At 34.8% G+C, this 20,598-nt stretch overlaps 1 protein-coding gene across 2 annotated transcripts in view; it reads right to left on the bottom strand.

The window, feature by feature from the left end:
* EMC2 (ER membrane protein complex subunit 2) overlaps positions 1-20,598 on the bottom strand; it is a 44,722-nt gene that overhangs the window by 21,507 nt on the left and 2,617 nt on the right. For both annotated transcript variants that reach the window (XM_019799132.2, XM_019799131.2), the window contains exons 2-5: positions 16,996-17,109; positions 16,432-16,496; positions 13,702-13,787; positions 8,122-8,179 (exon numbers count right to left, since the gene is read on the bottom strand). In XM_019799132.2, the coding sequence (XP_019654691.1) occupies positions 8,122-8,179; positions 13,702-13,787; positions 16,432-16,496; positions 16,996-17,109 (323 nt within the window). The remainder of the gene's footprint in view (positions 1-8,121; positions 8,180-13,701; positions 13,788-16,431; positions 16,497-16,995; positions 17,110-20,598) is intronic.

Below are 20,598 nucleotides of genomic sequence, written 5' to 3'. Positions count from 1 at the left end.
GGTACTGTGCAAAACAATGAAAATATGAGGATAAAAAAAGAACAGATAATTCCTCATTATCTCATGAGAGACTCGTGAGAAAAAGACACATCAAATAAAAAGACAATGATAGAGATATCTAGGATGTCGTGGCAACATGGAGGAGAGCCTAACACAGGCTGCGTCGGAACAGGGGTGGTGTAAGGGCTGGAAGCAAAGAGGGCCTGAGATATGATACCTGTACTGAAATAGAAAGAGCAAGGAGACGTTAAAAAAAGCAAAAGAGGGAATTGTGTGGAAGATACGGCATAGGTGGAGGAACACAGAACAAAGGTAAAGAAGACAGCAACAGTGTGTATAATCAAGACTATCCATTTGAGGCTGGAGTTAACAGGGACTGAAGAGTACTACATAAATTATTAAATTTGTATCTCTTCCATCTCTGTTTTATCTGTTTAGCAGACAGCTAAACAATGAAATGAACAAAAGCTATAGCCAAATTAAGTTTATTAATTATAAACATGATTGTTATTGTTTCATATAATACACACTCGACAAGATACAGACAAGGGAAGTAAAATGAATGGGGCCTCTTTAGACAAACGGAGCTACCTGTCATGGGTAAAAAAAGGTGGGGGTTTTGCTTTGAAAAAGTGAAAAGTCAAAAAATCAGAGAGAATCAAGAGACTCCCAATAAATAAGACCATGAGTGATATTTATAAGAACAATGGTAACAACATATTGGCAATAAAAAATGAAATGTGTTAAAAAATGTATATCCTTGATTATTCAGCTCATGCTGAAGGCCTAACACAATGCCTGCCAAATGAGAGGTACTCAAATATTTATTTTTGGAATAATTTCACTATGTACACCAATGAAAGTGCCATAATAAATGTACCATTTAAAAAGCCTCAAGTATTCAGAAAGAAAGTAAAAGAAAAGCTCTACAAGTAACTCAGTCCTAAAGGCTTTATGAAGAATATTAGACTTCAAATGAGAGCCTTCTCCCAAGTACTTCTGAAAATAGGCGATGGATAAATTAATATATAATTAAGAAACAAATTTCTTTTGGATATATATCTAATTTCACCAACCCAACATCATTTGAAACATATCTAACTCTTTATTCCTTTCATTCATCATAATACTACTTCTTCTACAGACAATATGGTAGAACAGAGTCCACATTTTAAAATAAGAAAGACAAGAAACAAATTCCAACTCTTGGCACTTACCAGCTTTCTAACCAAAGGCAAAAATTCTCCCACACATACTGACATAAGAACCAATTTTTATTTATCATGATAGTTTTAAATGAGCATTAAGCAGGCATTTCATTTCTGGCCAAGATGGGACCAGATTTACCCTCTTGCCTGAACCAACCAAAGAACTAGATTAAATACATGAAATAATTTTTAAGGCACAGGACAACAGGCAACAAAGAACAGTGATCCCCGAGAAGCTAGAAACAAATGAGGCAAGCCCTATTTTTATTGCCCTGGCTCACTATTTGAGACAGTTTCAGGGGTCCTGTGCAAGAAGAGAAAATCAGGTTGAGTTCAGTGGACTTGTGAGTTGAGGAGAAGGAGCTGAGAGCCCAGGAAGGTCAAAGGCTAGAGTTTGTAGACATAGCACAGGAGAGGAAAGAATACAGAATAAAAACTCTAGATTCCCCTTGAATCTCAAGGGCTTCCCTTGAGTACTCAGTCTTGTACTGATCAGTGCATGTGTCTGAAAAAAACTACCCAAAGCCAAGGAAAGAACCACCAGGAAGGTTTAGGGGGAAGGGTCTGGAGCTCATACAGGGCTGGGAATAGTGCCTCTTCCTACCAGACTGACTGGAAAATGCCATCAGTCCTGTGGCACTGGCTAGAGTACCCAGAAGGAATGTAATGGGGAATAACTAGCTAGCCCTATAAGCACTTTCTGGACCTTTCTAACAGAGACCCAAAAGAATCAAATAGTTTTCAAGTAACTTAATTATATCCCACAAGAAAGCTCAAGAACATATTTTGGGAATATAAAAACGGAAAGGAGCGGGGCGCCTGGGTGGCACAGCGGTTAAGCGTCTGCCTTCGGCTCAGGGCGTGATCCCGGCATTATGGGATCGAGCCCCACATCAGGCTCCTCTGCTATGAGCCTGCTTCTTCCTCTCCCACTCCCCCTGCTTGTGTTCCCTCTCTAGCTAGCTGTCTCTATCTCTGTCGAATAAATAAATAAAATCTTAAAAAAAAATAAAAATAAAAATGGAAAGGAGCAAAGAAAACTTTTGAAGATGATAAGTTTTGTTCACTACCTTGATTGTGGTGATGGCTTCACAAGTGTATACAAATGTCAAAACTTATCAAATTGCACACCCTACTTAAATATATGCAGCTTATTCTACATCAATTATATATCAGAACAGTTTGAAAATAGTATTAATTGGACTAAATGTTAAATAGAGTCTTGAATATTTATCAATTTCCATTTATTCTTTCTTTTTTCCTGTAAAATATGCCAATGTTCTGAATTTTTCTAAATGTCTTGTTTGGATCAATCTTTGCAAATGTCAGTTTAAATCTTAAAAATGAAAACTGTCCCACATTTTATAAGTGGTTTTAATAACAGAATTCCTATTATAAAATATAAAATATTAATAACCACGAACAATTCATCAAACTTGCTACATGCCTTCTGTAACATTATGTACAAGGGGGCTAGCCAGCAGTTCTTCCTGATACTCTTGTCATATCTTACAAAATAAGCTATGGGGCGGGGGTGGTGGGGGGAGGGATACTAAGGAAAGGATTAAAGGATTAAGGTCTACCAGCAAAATACAACCTACATCTCTCCCTATTGCAGATGCTGGGACTCAGAAAGAAACAGACCACTGGCCAACAGAAGGAAAGCAGTGTTCTGGATTCTTCTAAAGCTCATGCCCATAACCCTGGGAAATGTGACATTCTAAAAGCATCTTCACTCTTGGCACAGAGGCAAAATTACATCTAATTCCAACACAAAACTTCAAATATTTGATAAATCACAATAGGTAGTTCACAATTCAAGATAAAATCTGATCTTTCTGAAATACAAAATTCAACTAAAAAGACAATAATTATCATACCTCCTTCTGAAAAGTATTCATTCAACAAGTATTCACTGAAGGCCTACCATATGCTAGGCATTAGTTCATACAATGGACATAAATTTTTCTCTCAAGGAGCTTTCAAAGAAGAAAAGCCTACTTTTATTTTAAAAGCAAGCAAACAAAAAACTGGTGCTTAGGCAAGCTAAGGGATAAAAGCTCAGTGAGCCTACTCCAATATTTGACTCTCACAGGTTAATGACTAAAATTTTCACATCTGAGAGTTACCCTTCTAAAAACCATTCACAGCTAAAGTAATTTTAATTGTTTGCATATTTTTACTGCAAAATACTCTTTCTTCCATTCCCTATCCCTTCCAATTCCACTTGTCCTAGGTTTATACCGCCATGATCTCTGGCCTTGGACAGAACAGCCTCCAAATTACAAATTATTTCATTCTCTGCACCTCCTTCAAACTATCTCCCATATTATTAACAAAGTTATTTCTAAAAATATCTGGTGGTATTTCCCTCATCAAAATTTGACTTTATTGTCCACTTTCTTTTTTTCCTCTTAGAGAGAGCAAGCGTGTGAGAAAGGGGGGTGGGGCAGAGAGAGAATCTTAAGCAGGCTCCATGCTCAAAGCCTGACACGGGGCTCGACCTCACAACCCTCAGATCATGACCTGAGCCAAAATCAATAGTCAGATGCCCAACCGACTGAGCCACCCAGGAGCCCCATTCATTGTCCATTTTCATTTTTTTCTTTTTTTAAGATTTTATTTATTTATTTGACAGAGAGAGAGAGACAGCCGGCAAGAGAGGGAACACAAGCAGGGGTAATGGGAGAAGAAGAAGCAGGCTCCCAGCTCCAGAGCCTGATGCAGGGCTAAATCCCAGGACCCCGGGATCACACTCTGGGCCAAAGGCAGACGCTTAATGACTGAGCCACCCAGGCGTCCCCATTGTCCATTTTCTAAGAACAAAAATTAAACTCTGAAGTGTCACATACCAGGTTGGTCACAAATATAGGCCATCTTGTTGCATCTCCAGTCACTTTGTACATAAACCAACTCACAGTTTAGTATAAAATATTGTTCCTCAGAACCCCAATTTTTCTCAGAGGTCAATGAGTAGGAAGTAGGGAGAGGTTAACTATGTAGAGCATCAGAACCATGCCCTTTCTTCAACAAAAACAGAAATAAAATGAAAAACATATTAAAGGAGGCAGCTCAGAAAGAAATCAAATGGCTTTTTAAGCATATTAAAAGAAATCAACATCAATCATAATGCAAATTATAACAAGATAATGTTTTTTTTTTTTTTACCAATTAGACTGGCAAAGGTTAAAAACAAAAAAGCTGATAGTATACCATGTGGGAGGATACAGGAGAAGACACACTCTCATATACCACAGAAATGAATATGGATAGCCAAAAAGCCTTTGTGGAAGGAAATCTGGTAACATCCATCAAAATTTAAAATGCATGGACCTCCAGACTTAGATTCCAGAGTAGGAATCCATCGTACACATGACATTCACTGCACCACTGTTCCTGGGAGGAAGATATCAGAATCAATCTAAGGGTTCATCAAGGGGAACTTACTTCAAGAAACTGTTTTTCAAGAAAGTGTTTTTCATACATGCAACGCAATGCTATGCAGCTATTCAGAGGACAATGTAAGGATGCGCTGACGTACAGCATGATCTTTACAACAACTGCAAGGTAAATATGCCACCATTTGCATTTCCAACAACTCTCTCTGTCAAAAAGGGTACACCAATGCACACATACATATTTGTGTGTGCACACGGGAAAAAATCTCTGGAAGAATACATAAGAAATTATTAACAATGTTTGCCTAAGTGAAGGAGGATAAGAGATTGGGGTGAGAAGAAAGACTTATTTTTCACCAAATACTCTTCTGTTTTTAATTTTTAACATTTGTATGTATTACATTTTCAAAAAAATATTTCACAACCTTTTAAAAAGATGGGGGGGAGTCCATTTCAGCACCCTCCCTAAAGAAAATTTGAAAACTTCCTTTCTAATCACTTTATTCTTTCTTCCCTAGGTAGACTTGGTACTTAAATAGTGCCAAGGGTTTATTCATGAGATATGAGGACTTTCCCCAGTCCATCATCTTTGTTTCATTTCAACCACATTCATCCTTCAAGAGCTGCAAGGCTCAAAAATCACACAGCAGGTGACTAAGAATTTAATGGTCTATTTCAAAGTCCATAACCTGTTCACTAAATCACTCTGAATCCCTAAGCATAAAGTCAAGTGGGTGTCTAATTTGTTCTTTTATTCCCAGCATCAAGCATACTGTAAACACTCAACAAATGTTGTTTTTTTTTTTAAAGATTTTATTTATTTATTTGACAGAGGATAGAGACAGCCAGTGAGAGAGGGAACACAAGAGGGAACACAAGCCAGTGAGAGTGGGAGAGGAAGAAGCAGGCTCCCAGCAGAGGAGCCTGATGTGGGGCTCGAACCCATAACGCCGGGATCATGCCCTGAGCCGAAAGCAGACGCTTAACCGCTGTGCCACCCAGGGGCCCCAACAAATGTTTTTTTGAAGGATTAATGAATGCATGGGAGAGGGAAGGAGAACTCCTTAAAGCCTGAATGAACAACCTCATTTCTATACTCTATATCTAGAAACACAGAGGCACAAAACCAGTAATAGAGTCATATGATCACTTTTATACAATGCAAAGAAGAACTACAGTGTAAAAGCTTGAATTATACCTATGGATGAGGATGAAACTAGACTTTCCCACCTTTGAGGTAATACTTTACAGTTGCTTTGAAAAAAGAAACTGTGATGTCTTCTATGCTGCCACTAAACTGTTTAATGTAAGTGAAGTCTTCCCCTACTAGACTTAATTAGTTCTAGGTCTTATATGGTTTTGTTATCTCCCTCAAAGTCTACCACAGTGCTTTCTATGGATACATTAACAGAAAGTGTCTTTATTCTTAGTAATACCAACATTCTGGTGGCTCATGACAGATACTCAATAAACATCTACAGAAGGACAAAAGGGACAAAGGGGACATTAGATAGGGATAATATTTAATGAAAAAATAATATATTTAGCAAAGCTTTTAGTCACCTTGTTTGAAAAGGTTTACCTAGCAACTTAGGGACTTAGTTACTACCACATGGTCTATGAATGAAACTATATGGGTTTTTCTTTTAGTTAATTTTAGAGCTACACAATATGGAAAGTACTACAAACACAGAAAAATAATTACATAATATCTTAGATCCTGAAAAAGTGAAATAACTTATTAAAAATATCTCCAACTTAAACTGACATAGAAGTAAAATGTTTTGACTCCTAATTTCAAGAAAATAAATCAAAAGCTATTGATTTTTAACCTGGAATTAAAAAAAAAATGAAACAAACTTTTTTCAGAAATTTGATTTCCTATGTGAAAAATGAATACCTTTGAAATTGCGGTGAAGTCTTATAACTGAAATAAGTACATGGGAAAAGCTTCAGGAAAAGAAAAACGGTGCTGTTTTATTAAGACAGGTGGTTAGTGATTAGGATAGTTAAGATTAAAAAAATTATTCAAACCTTCCCAATTTTAATTCTTTTTTTGGAAATATGTAGATAAACCAACAGAAGCTCGATTTTTGATTTTTTTTTTTTTAATAATGGGTAGGCTTGCAGCTCTGTCGGAACTTTTCCCTGAACTGTATATGCTGAGAATCCTCACAAAATAATAAATCCTTGCTATTCAAATATCTACCTCTACCTCCCCACCTCCAGCCCTCCCTCCAAAAAGACCTAGGAAGTTTCCAAAGAAAATTTCCCTGGGATGGGATAATATAAAAGCAAAAATCTAAACATTTCACTATACATAAGCACACTGTGTAACTTACACAACGTTACTCGTCAATTCTATCTCAATAAAGCTGAAAAAAGACTATCATTTAAGCAATAGATCTAACTATCACCACGGAGTATCAGAAGGGACAAGCAGACATCAGGGATTTACGACCAATGAATGTCCGGGATAAATGCTAACTGAATACTGCACAGTTCAATATTAAATAATTGCCCAATACAGCATAAATAATTTACTTAAATTAAGTAAAATAACTAATGTTCAATTATTAAGTATATCTGCAACTTTTAATCCACAATTAAACATTAAATGATTTTTTAAAAATGTGTATTTTTAATGAAATACTTGGCAAATAAGAGAAAAATTTCATGTATTTGTATTGTGTTAATATACCAATATCTCCTTCTATAAAGGACAAAACAAACTCAAACTGGTTTTTGTTTAAAAACTTAAAAAATATGACTTTATTTTAGGAGGGATATGGGTGCGTGGACATAATTAAAAAAATTGAAATGCCTGACGTGTTATATAAAATCTAACTTTTCATTGAATAAAAAGGTAAGTCTGAAGAAAGCCATTATGCAAAAATAGTAAACTAAAATGTTCTCAAAATTAAAAAAAATCTTCAGGGTATTTTAAAAACAAATAATACTATGTAAGTATATTTGGAACAAATAATCCGTCCAATACACTGATATATTGTTCAACTCAGGATAAAGTAAAGATGTTATCATATGGGAAATACAATATATATATATTTCTTCTTTATACATATGTACATATATGTGTTCTATTCAAGTATAAGGCAGAAAAGCAAAATCAAATCAAAACATCTTTATTAATTCCATATACCAATTACTATGATGACTTCATTCATTTTTCATTGAGACAACTAAAATATAACTACCCAAACAAGTTATTTTATCATAAACTTAAAATATTACAAAATCACTGAGCTCTGCTGGGCTTTTTTGCAAACACATAAAATTCGTTCTTTCCAAATTTCCACTAGTTTCTAATAAGATATCCTATGAGTCGAATTTCACTGAAAAGTTTTAAATCTATTTTAAAAATGTGGCCCAACATAAAGTATCTAAAAAGATAACACCTGGTTTCGTATGTATTTTTCTATTATTTCAAAAACTGAATTAATATCACCTTTTAAAACAAAATTTAGACAATCTTCAGGACAATTCAGCTAACTTACAGTGTTAGTTGGATCTTCTTGTAAAATTCTATCATATAGTTGTATAGCATCGTCGTATCTATTTAAAAAGAAAAAAAGCAAGAATCATTAAATTTTAGTGACAAATAGTAAATACAGAGAAAGATTTAACTGGCAGGACTTTAAATGCGTTTACAATTGCAGTCCAAGTCTTTTCTGATCTTCACGTAACAGCAGATATTTGCTACAGTACCATTTTTACAGAAAAAAAATCATGTATATTTATATAAAAACTTACTTCAAAAATATACTAATTCATGAACAACAAAAAAAAGAGAGATGAACAAAAATACACTGATTCAATTTGGCCTAAATACGAAGGTAAAAACAAGCAACACGAAGGGATACCTTTGTGGTCCTAGGTATACCTAGAATTACAGCCAATAAAGCGTAAGAACAAGTTTAATTTTAACAAATTCACAAGGAAATGATCTATGATTTAATTCTCCTTTAATGAATACTTATGATAGCTTTTCTTAGTTGAGCTGGTTCAGTTCAATTCATTAAGCACCTGTTAACTATATACCTGCAATACACTTCTCTGGGTTACAACCTTATTAAGGAAATAGTTAACAATTTATCAATGAAAAAAAAAATCAAATATTTCAGCATATGACTAACAAGCCAAAATAAACATTACGTGATAGGGAATCAAGGGGAAGGATACATCAGAAATCACATAAAGGACATTATATACTCTTATATCTGGGAATCTTGTTTAGGGTGTAAGGAACTAACTGATTCTGAAATTCCTTCCACAACCCCAACTTATTCCTATCAATTTCTCCATTTCTAGATATACATCTTTAAAGAAAACAAAAAACAATGTTTTAAAACTTTCACAGCAATGTTTCTAAAACTAGGAACAACAACTATATTCTTGAGATCTATTCATAAGCTTCCTAAGAGAGTTTTTTAATTTTATATTTTTCTCTCAATGATATTCAATATATGAATATCCTATATCATTATAATGACACATCTTTTAACTGAATATGCCCCACAATTTTAGTGCCCAAGCCTCTTTGTGATTATGATCATTCTAGTAGGTAAGAATATTTTAACTGTAGCAGACAACTGAGAAAAATAAAAGCAGACTTAATTTGTAAATGTGTTCATACCCTATGAAGGCCAAACAGCATCAATCAGACTTCAGTAGTTCAAATAAAATTAGTTTGGACCTCAAATACATGGTAATATAGGAAGTATGCTAGCCTCAAAAGAACCTGCAACTAAATGGGGAAACCTAAAATAAAATCATTAAATATTAATAAAATAAAATAATGAAGTATATAAATAAGAACAAATTAAATGTTACACAGCAAGGGTTCTCACAAGACACAGGACGTGAGACTCCTCTGGGAATCTTTTTTCAACTACAAAACCTCTGGAAAACACAGTGGGAATAACAGAAGGTGACAGGAAACCATTCATTTCATTAATATAATGATAATCTTAATGTTAATAGTTTTCTAGTTTTTTGGGTATTTTATTAGAGAACCTACATTGTTTTTATAGTTGTACAAAAACTATACACATAGGGGCACCTGGGTGGTTCAGTCAGTTAAGCACTGCCTTTGGCTCAGGTCATGATCTCAGGGTTCTGAGATTAAGCCCCGTGTCAGATTCCCTGCTCAGCAGAGTTTGCTTCTCCTCTCCCTCTGCCCCTACCCCCAGCTTATGCGTACTCTCTCTCAAATAAATATAGTTAAAAAAAAACAACAACAAACACTATACACATTAATTTAAATATATTTTTTACTATAATTTAAAAATAGTAAGTTCTGTAAAAACTATGATGGTTAATTTTTCTAAGTGTGATATATCAACTTGAATGATCATGTGGTGCCCAGATTAAATATTATAAGGATGTTTCCAGTGAGATTAGCATTTCAATCTGTGGACTCAGTAAAACAGATAGTCATCCCCAATGTGGGTGGACATTACCCAATTCCTTGAGACCCTGAATAAAACAACTGCAGAGGAAAGAGTTGTTCACCCCTTTTTACTGCCTCCCTACTTGAGATGGGACATCTCATCTCATCTTCTCCTGCCCTCAGTTTGGAATTTACATCATCGGCTTCCGTGGTTCTCAGGCCTTTGGACATGGACTCAGAATGAACTACAGCACCAACTTTGCTAGGTCTCCAAGTTGAAGACAGCAGATTCTAGGACTGCTCAGCCTTCATAATTGCTTCATAATAAATCTCTCCCTCTCCCTGTGCATCCTCCCTTCCTCCTCATGCCTATATATGTATAGCAAAATCCTTGTGGTTCTGTTTCTTCAGAGAATCCTAATACACAGAAAGTCCCCAAGAATTTACCTTTAGTTAGCAATGTTCTCAAACCTACTTGTCTATTCTCCTGTAAGGCTTCCTTTAAAAGAAAGATCTGGATCACACCCCTAATAATCTCAGTGATCTAAGTGAAGTGGGGAGTAGGTAGCTACCTATTTTTTTTAAAATACCACAGATCACTCTAATTCACATAATCGTGTACGGGAATCAATGATTAATGGTCCTATGTAATAGAGACACATAGTAATCACTGTTTCAGGAAAAAAAACAGCAAGACCTTACTGAGTAAAATGATTACATAAGTTTCAATTAAAGACTAAGGCTTAAAGAATCAGAGTTCAGTAGATCTTTTAGAAAACTTGATTTAAGAATAAATTATTGTTATCATATCAATTTTTTTGTATGGTTGGAAGGTGGGTAGAGGGATAGTAACTACTAAAACGTGTGCTTTAGAAACTAGTACCTCTCAAACCTTTACAAGTTAATTTTAAAAGTCATTCACCTTAGCACTGGGTGTTATACACAACTAATGAATCGATGATCACTACATCAAAAATTAATGATGTACTATATGTTGGCTAATTGAGTTTAAATAAATAAAATCAGAAAAATAAAAAAATCATTCATCTTGGACTCTGGGATGTGTTTGGCTATTTACACATTTTAAGAATGGTCTAGAAATGTATACTATTTGAAATAAAACAAAAAGTCATATTAGAGTAGAACACTGATTCAGGAACAATCCTCTGTAGATTTCTTCCCTCTGTCCTTTGATTCAAAATTACTTTCTGCTAACGTAAAAAAATACTATTTTATTTATTTTTATCTATGCCCTTCACTTGCTTACAGAGACGATCCAATGAGATTAAACTGTACATATACATAAACACATAAGCCAAAAGCTAAGGAATAAAGGGGTTAAAAAAATTCTATCAACACATTCTGCTCACTAAAAGTTACTATAACTGAGGTACAAGTTAACTCGGTCTTACCTAAAACACCAAATTAAAACACTGATGAAAGAAACTGAAAAAAATCAAAAGATATAAATGTTCATGGGCTGGAAGAATACTGGTAAAATTTTCATACTACCTAAAATAACGTAAAGATTCTGTGCAATCCCTATCAAAATTCCAATGGCATTTCCCACAGAACTAGAACAATCTCAAAATTTGCATGGAATCACAAAGGACCTTGAATATCCAAAGCCAACCCGAGCAATAAGAACAAAGCTAGAGACATTGTACTTCCTGATTTCAAACTATATCACAAAGGTATAGTAATCAAAACATTATGGTATTGGCATAACAACATAAACTGATGTAACACATAAATTAATGTAACAACAGAAAATCCAGAAACAAACCCAAACATACATGGCCAATTAATTTACAAAACAGAAGCTAAGAATATACAATGGAAGAAGGATAGTTTCTTCAATAAACAGTGTTGGAAAAACTGAACAGCCACGTGCAAAAAATTAAAACTGGACCACTATCTTTACACCACACACAAAAATCAACTCAAAATGTATTAAAGACGTCAACATTAAGACCTGAAATAGTAAAAATCTTAGAAGAAAACACAGGCAGTAAGCTCTCTGATGTCAGTTTCGGTGATGACTTTTTAGATTTGACACCAAGAGCAAAAGCCAACAAGAGCAAAAATAAAGAAGTGGGACCACATCAAACTAAAAAGCTTATGTACAACAAAGAAAACATTCAACAAAATGAAAAGACAACCTATCGAATTGGAAAAAATATTTGCAAATCATCTGGTACTTGCAAACATCTGCTAAGGGGTTAATATCCAATACATATAAAAAAAAAAAAAACCCATACAATCAATGGTAAAATAAACAAAAATCTAAGTAAAAAGAGGCACAGGAACTGAATAGACACTTTTCAAACGAAGACATACAGATGGCAAACAGGGACATGAAAAGGTGTTTGAGATCACTAATCACCAGGGAAATGAAAATCAAACCACAATAAGCTATTACCTCACGCATATTAGAATGGTTATTATCAAAAAGACAAGACATAACAAATTTTGGCAAGTGCGCAGAGAAAAGGAACCCCTGTGCCCTGCTTATGGGAATGTAAATTGGCACAGACACTATGAAAAACAGTATGGAGGTCCCTTAAAAAATTCAAAATAGAACTACCATTTGATCCAGCAATTCCACATCTGGGTATTTAACCAAAGGAAACAAAATCACTATCTTGAAAAGATATTTCCAACCTCATGTTCATTGCAGCATTATTTGCGATAACCAATACATGGAAATAATCTAAGTGCCCACTGACAGATGAGTGGATAAATAAGTCCGATGTAATGGAATATTATTCAGCCATAAAAGAGAAAGAAATTCTGTCATTTATGACAACTTGGATGGACCTTGAGGGCATATGCTAAAAGTAACAGAGAAAGACAAATACTACATGATCTCACTTATATGTGGCGTCAAAAAGAACACAAACTCATAGAAAAAGAAAACAGATTAGTGGCTGCCAGAGGTGGGCAGTGGGGGTGGGCAAAATAGGTAACAATGCTCAAAAGGTACAAATTTCCAGTTATAAAATAAGTCCTCGGGATATAATGTACAGCATAGTTACTATAGTTAACGATACTGTGTTGTGTATGTGAAAGTTGCTAAGAGAGTAAATCTTAGAAGTTCTCACAAGAAAAAAAATTTTAACAATGTATGGTGATGGACGTTTACTAAACTTATTGTGGTAATCATTTCACAATATACACAAATATCAGATCATCATGTCATACACCTGACACTAATACAATGTCAACTATATCTCATTAAAAAAATAATAACTTCTATACCTTGAATGCCTGAAAGGGTCCTACACAGAGGTCATTACTAATTCCCAAAACAATCCTGTTAAGTTGATAATATTCTCATTTTGCAAAGGAATAAGGCTAAAAGGCTTAAATAAGTTAAATAATGTGTCAGATAAACAACTAATAAATCTTAGAAACAGGATATAAAACCAATCCTTACTCCAAAACACGATCCCATTTCACTAGGCCAGAGGCGGTAAATGAATTGCACTCCTACGTCAAATCCTATTTATTGGGAGTAACTGGCAAGATTTATGCTGAGAAGCACTCTGACACTATTCTGAAACTCAGCAGCAAAAGATCTTGCACAATTACTGATGTTGCCATGGGGGTAGGAGGACCTTTTATCTAGACACCATGTTTGCCATTTTAAAATGGGATTATACTATTTTTAAGATTCACTTACCTCTCCATGGCTTCAAATCTCATGCCAGTTAGTCTCTTGACTCTGTGACTGCCAGGGAACTGTCTTCTCAATTCCTGAAGACAAAACTGAAAAAATAATTGGTAAAAAAGACTTAAAGAGTAGTAATTACGTTACATATACTAAATGGGCTACAAGGAATGGCCTATATAGTCTTCAATGTATCTTCTTAAATCATTTCATTAGTGTACTCTAACATCATGAAGTGAAATTAATTGGTAATGAATCATGGCATAAAAGAAGAACTCTGAAATTACAGTGGGAGCAATAATCAGTTCTCAGACACTGATCATGCTCTTTACTGGGAAAATAAGCAGGTCATGGGATATACTAATAACTCTTCAGATACTGCCACAGTACTCCTCCTTCATAATGTGTTAGGCCCAATTTAAACATTTATAACAACTTCCTGGCTTTTAGTTTCTATTATCTAAGCATTCTCTTGATAAAAATTAAGCTCTCTGACAGTACTCTGAAGTCCCAGAAATACTGTAACATTGTTTGCCCTGCTGAAATCATGTATTAATCAATCATTTTGTCAGTACACATACCATGATTTGGGGTCATAAAACACTGACACCAAGTCTATAGAGTACCAATCTCTTTTGGGAGATATCCAAAATTCACCCAACAACTTCAATAAATAAATAAACAAGTATTTTGAGCACCAACTATGTTCTTAGCAACATAGGAAGATTTTAAGAGTCTTGGAAGCACCAGAATGTTAAGGATTATAAAAATGGTCCATTCCAGTGCCCCAAAGCATAAGTGATCAAAAAACACCTTTCAGTAGTGAAGAAACTATTAATTAGTAATAAAGTTATAACATGATCTGGAAGTATAGCTTCCAAGTATATGGCTAAAAATCTGCCACACTAAGAAAAATATTCAAGTTAGTCAAAACTGAAGATGATGTTCGCTTATTTCTCTGACACCACACAAAACTCATACCATTTAGTCAATCAAGCTGTGTAGAAATTCTGAACATCAAAAAAAATACTGCGTTACCAAAAAAGCTATCATTTAATTTGATCTCCTGCTTTGATTATCAGTATTATCTAATGTGATCTCCTACTTTATCAAATGGCATCTGGCTACTTAAAAAACAACTCAATTTTTCCCTTAAGATGTAGGCTGCCACCTCTGTGAATATTTAAGACTATTTCAGGGCTCAACTGGTTAAACGCCCAACTCATGATTTCAGCTCATGTATGATCTCAGGGTCATGGGATCGAGCCCCGGATTGGACTCTGCACTGAGCATACAGCCTGCTTGAGATTCTCTCTCTCTTTCCCTCTCCCTCTTACCCTCCCCCCTTAAATAGATAAATAAATAAATAGACAATCGCATAGGTTCTGAAGGTAATCTAAAAGGTTTTACGGAATTTTTTTTTTTTTTTTTTTTTTTTTACTACTAGCAACTCCACTGAAATTAGATGTATAGCCAAAATAACATAATTACCTTGGAAAAAAACAATGCTAATTCAGATATGCATATGTTCTCCTGATATTTCTACTTTCTGTTCGCATGTACTTTCTTTTTGGCTTAAATGAGGAAGTATCATGAAGTAGAACTTAAGAACTCAGGATTATAGAACAACAGAACAAACAAAACTGAAACCTCCACTTCTTGATTTAGGAAATGAGTATAATGACAGCATCAGGCACAAATCAAATTAAGAAATAACTGTGAAGATTAAATAAAGTATGATATAAAGCATTTAGCACAGTGCCTATCACGAGTGTTCAAAAATACAGCTATCATCATTCTTTTATTTTAAAAGCAGTATTAGTATTTTAAGTCATGTACTGCACATTAGGATTTTCTAATAATTTAAGAGATATATTTATAACATTGCAAAAGAGTATTTAATAACATTATGTATAGATCTTCCACATATAAGGTTACATCTCAATAAACCATTAGTAAGTTCAAAATATTGAAAGTCAAAAATGCATTTAATACACCTAATCTACCGAACAGCATAGCTTAGCCTAGCTTGCCTTATACATGCTTAGAACACTTACTTTAGGCTACAGTTGGGCAAAACCATCTAACACAAAGCCTATTTTATAATAAAGTATCAACTATCTCATTTAATTAACTAAATACTATACTGAAAGTGAAAAACAGAATGGTTGTATGGGTATAGAATGGTAGTAAATTTATCAGTTGTTTACCCTTGTGATCGCATGGCTGACTGGAAGGTACAGCCCACTGTCACTGCCCAGCATCATGAGAAAGTATCATACCACCTATCATTAGCCTGGGAAAAGATCAAAATTCAAAGTATAGTTTCCACGGAACGTGTATTACTTTCACACCATCATAAAGTTGAAAAATCGTAAGTTGAATCATTGTAAGTCAGTAACTCTCTTTGTTATGAAAGTCATTCAATAACCCAAATGATAAACTTGTTTTAAACTGTTTCTTATTTTAAACTCTATAATAGCATAGTTCACCTCTTAAGTGGATGACCCTCACCAACTAATTTAACTTCTTCAGTAAAACTGGGATACTAAATACTTGCCAAGATTATTAAAAAGATTTAATAACATTCCCTGTCCCAAAGTACCTAGTCTCCCCTACTCTTAAGAGTAGCACTGAAAATGACCTAGAAAAGCATTCAAATACAAGCCATGTACTAAGTCTTAGCTACTTATAATTCATATAGCAAATTTAAAATAAAATATAATTAGTTTGAATACCCACCAATGCCAAGTCATCTCGACCATAGTCTAGGGCTGCAATCATCACTTGCTCATATATGATCCAAACTAGACACAGAAAGAGAAAAAAAACGAATTTAATGTAAAAATCTCCCAATAGAAATTAGTTATTCCTCTTGTTTCTGATATTTTACAGAACATTACTTTCAATTGAAAATTGATTTATTGCATATCTAGGATTAAGAAAGTATCCTCAATTGCTTTCAATAATGCAAAATATTTTAATATCTTATAAGGTTTAAAAAAATCTACTATTATTTAATACCTTTGTTCTAAAAAATTCTTTATAAAATACATTTTGACCAGACCAGGACCATAGCCCCGTGAGCTTTAAAACAAAAATGCTTATTTGATTGCTTCACTGAAATCAGCAATTAGAAATCCTTCTCAAAATAATGCATCATTAGACATCCTGAGAAGTTTTTTTTAAAAAGGGACAAATCATAGATTGGCATAAACAGCAGAAAAAACATAATAGAAAGCTGGTTAAAAAAAAAAAACTAAAAACCAAAACAGAACATGAGCTGAACATGAATAAAGAACTTACTATCATCTCCAAGCTTAGAAGCATATTCATTAATTAATTCCTCTCCAACTTCCACAATTTGCTCACTGTTTCGTGAGTTTTCTTCTCTCCATTTTCTCATCTTATCTCGCATTTCTAAAAAAATAGAGTTTGTTATTACATATACATTTGAGCAGGGAAAAATTGATAATGAAGTTGAAATCAACTTCTCAGGTAGAGAAAATAAAGTCACACTAATATAAGTCTATGGTATGTCAAAATTCATAAAGCAGAAAATCAATTTAACAAGAGCAACACATCCTTTAGAAGATTAAAAAGACATTACAACTGATGTTACAACTATAAAAGTAGTGAACAGCATTGGTCCACTACAAAGATCCTCTAACCCTTTAAAGCAACTATGGATCCTAACTTCTTTGAAGTTCCAGACAACTCTCAGAACTTGATAAAAGCTAGGGATAATTTTCCCAGGGAAAAAAAAAAAAACATAAAATTATGCATAGAAATCTCAAAAATCCAAAGTACTCCTGAAGCTCCTCTCACTCAAAAATGTAAAATTTCATAATCAGGGGATCATATTAGGCAATCAGCACAAAACTTCTTTATTAACATTACAAAAACACATATAATGTATAAAGATACAGAAACATGCAAGAAAATAAACAGTGAAAGATTCAGAACAAAGGAAATCTTTTGATTGTATACACAATAATAAATGAAAAGAAGAACGTAGAATAAGGCAAAAACCACTAGCAAACAAGAAAGTCACAAGAACAATTTTGCATATTATAAAGCAAGTGGAAGCTGAGGAGTGTTAATGAACAACATATTGACAACAGCAGAAATAATAACAAGGAAAAAGAAAGAGTACCTAATCCAGTAAACAAAAGATCTTTTTCATATAGTTATGGTAGAATGAACTGTCCAATTCACCAATCACATACATGCTTTCTTCCTCTTACCTCTGAAAATCTGACATATTTACTCATCTGAAGTACCAACTTCTTCCTTCTACAGATTTAAACAGCTAAATTGTTGTTGAACATATGAGTTAAATAAACAATATGCTAGGCCTCTAGAGAATAAGTATAAAAGAAGCAGAAGGGATTTTCACTACTTTCATATGCATTATCTGAGTCCTTATAGCTCAAAGTCTAAAAAACAAACAAACAAAAAAACAGAACAAAAATCCAAGACAAAAATAGATCCTAAATGGTCTTAGAAAATCAAATTAACACACAGTTAATTCCTTCTACTGACAACTAGAAATCAGCTTTAGTTCTCACTCCGCACAGGAAATAACCTTGAACTGAATCTTACAAGGCTGAAGAGGAAATGAACAGACCAAAAAAAAAAAAAAAAAAGGCAGGTCATTCATAACTCACAGGTGAATTGCTCAGTCCCACAAAACTGCCCCCACTACAGACAGCAATCACAAGTCAGGGCCACCAGTATTTCTGACCAATTGGCTATAAAGTCTGGGGTTCGGGGTGCCTGGGTGACTCAGTTGGTTAAGTGTCTGCCTTCGGCTCAGGTCATGATCTCAGGGTCCTGGGATCAAACCCTGCATCAGGCTCTCTGCTCAGTGGCAAGTCTGCTTCTCCCTCTCCCTCTCCCTCTGCCTCTGTAATCTCTGTCTCTCTCTTTCAAATAAATAAACACAATCTTAAAAGAAAAAAAAAATTGGGAGTTCTCACAACCTCCTCCTTAGGTTTGCAAGAATGCCTCAAGGAACTCAGATAACTGCTTCACTTATTATTATGGGTTTATTACAAAAAATACAACCCAGGAACAGCCAATGGAAGAGCTACACAGGGCAAACTGGGGCGGGGAGGAGAGGGAAGCAGAGGAACTTCCATGCTCTCTCCAAGAGAGTCACCATCCCAGTACCTTGATGTGCTTACCAACTGGAAGCTCTACAAACACCATAGCTTAAGGGGGCTTATGGGGATTTCATTCCACCAGCATGATTGATCTCCATATGATCTCCCCTCCCAGTAAATCAAGGAATGAGACTAAAGTTCCAACCTTTTAATCTTGCCCTGGTCTTTTGGATGATCAGCCCCCAACCAGAAGCAACCAGCTACCAATCATCTCATTAGCAGACAAAAAAGATACTCTTATCATTCTAGAAACTCCAAAGATCTTAGAGGCTCTTGTGTCAGAAACCCAGAAAAAAGACTAAATATAACAAAAGCTGTTCCTATCAACCCTACCATTTAGGAAATTTCAGGAGTTTAGGAGCTCTGTGACAGGAACTGGGGACAAAAAACAAATACACATCCCTTATCATATCACAACATATGTTATCTTTAAATCCACAGCATGGGTTCTCAAAACTCGAACTCTATCCCCTATACCACGGTTCACTTACAGTCTTGAATCCACATTCACTTTTGACCTGGCAGATTATTTTATTTTAAAGATTTATTTTATTTAAGGGGGAGAGAGAGAGAGAGCATTTAAGAGGGGAGGGGCAGAGGGAGATGGAGAGAGAAACCCAAGCAGCCTCCGCACTGAGCACAGAGGCTGACCCAAGACTCAATCTCATCACCCTGAGATCACAACCTGAGCCAAAACCAAGAGTCAGACACTTAACCAGCTGGGCCACCCAGGTGCCCCAACCTCACAGATTATTTTAAAAGAGGAATAAGTGTCTTGGGAATATAAATTATTTAGGGTTTTACAGATCTTATCCATAACATTTCACCCTTTGCCCATATGCTGAACCCAAATCAGGCTAGCATTCAAGGCATCAATCTACCTCTCACCTTGAAAAAAATCACCTTCACAAAACATATACATATCGGTAAGTATGGATCTTTAGCTTAGAAGTGAAATCTCAGGGTATGTTCCATGAGATCTGGGATCCTGCCTGTCTTGTTTAGCACTGTATCCTCAAGAACTGGAATAGCGCCTGGTGCAAAGTACTCCAGATGTGTATTTAATTAACATGTTATTTAATATATAGGCTAATAGTTAAAGCTAGGTGTGAATGATTTCACCCACAGAAGGCATCTAACCTTTTAATTTTAGACTTTTTGAGGCGGATGAGACCTTTGAACCTTCTTTTCCCAGAAATATGTACATGTTTACATATACTCAATTTTACATACAATTTCAGTGAATTCAAAGACCACATAAAACTTATCCTTCCATCAGTCAGGGTTCTATTGATCTCAGGTTTAATAACCACCAATAACAGATTAAGTAGAGTGCTAAGAAAAGAACCATTAGGCACACTAAAAATCAAGGAGCAAATGGATGTCAAAAACTCACAAAGGAAAGGTCTGAAAAGGAAAAGGAGGCCCTTAATGTTATTATGAAACCAAGGAAAGAATGTTTCATGGAGTGATCTGCAACAAACTGGCATTAGGTCTCCCTAGAAACCTTACTGGAATGAGAGGGCATGGAAACCAAATTATGTTGTTTGAAGAAATGAATAAAGTAGAGACAGTAAGCATTTTTATAAGTATTTTTCCAACAAATATGCATTTAGTGCCTATTACAGGCCAGGCATTGTACTAGACGTCCTGTCTATATCCTGGTCAAATATCCTATTTTTGAGAAACTTGGCTATACCCTTCTTACAACTCTCTTTCCCATCTCCAAACTCCTAAGTAG

Source organism: Ailuropoda melanoleuca, chromosome 9 (genome assembly GCF_002007445.2).
Source record: "Ailuropoda melanoleuca isolate Jingjing chromosome 9, ASM200744v2, whole genome shotgun sequence".
Lineage (NCBI taxonomy): Eukaryota > Metazoa > Chordata > Mammalia > Carnivora > Ursidae > Ailuropoda > Ailuropoda melanoleuca.
Note: the sequence above shows the minus strand (reverse complement) of the source record. Positions and strands in the feature narration are given on the sequence as shown.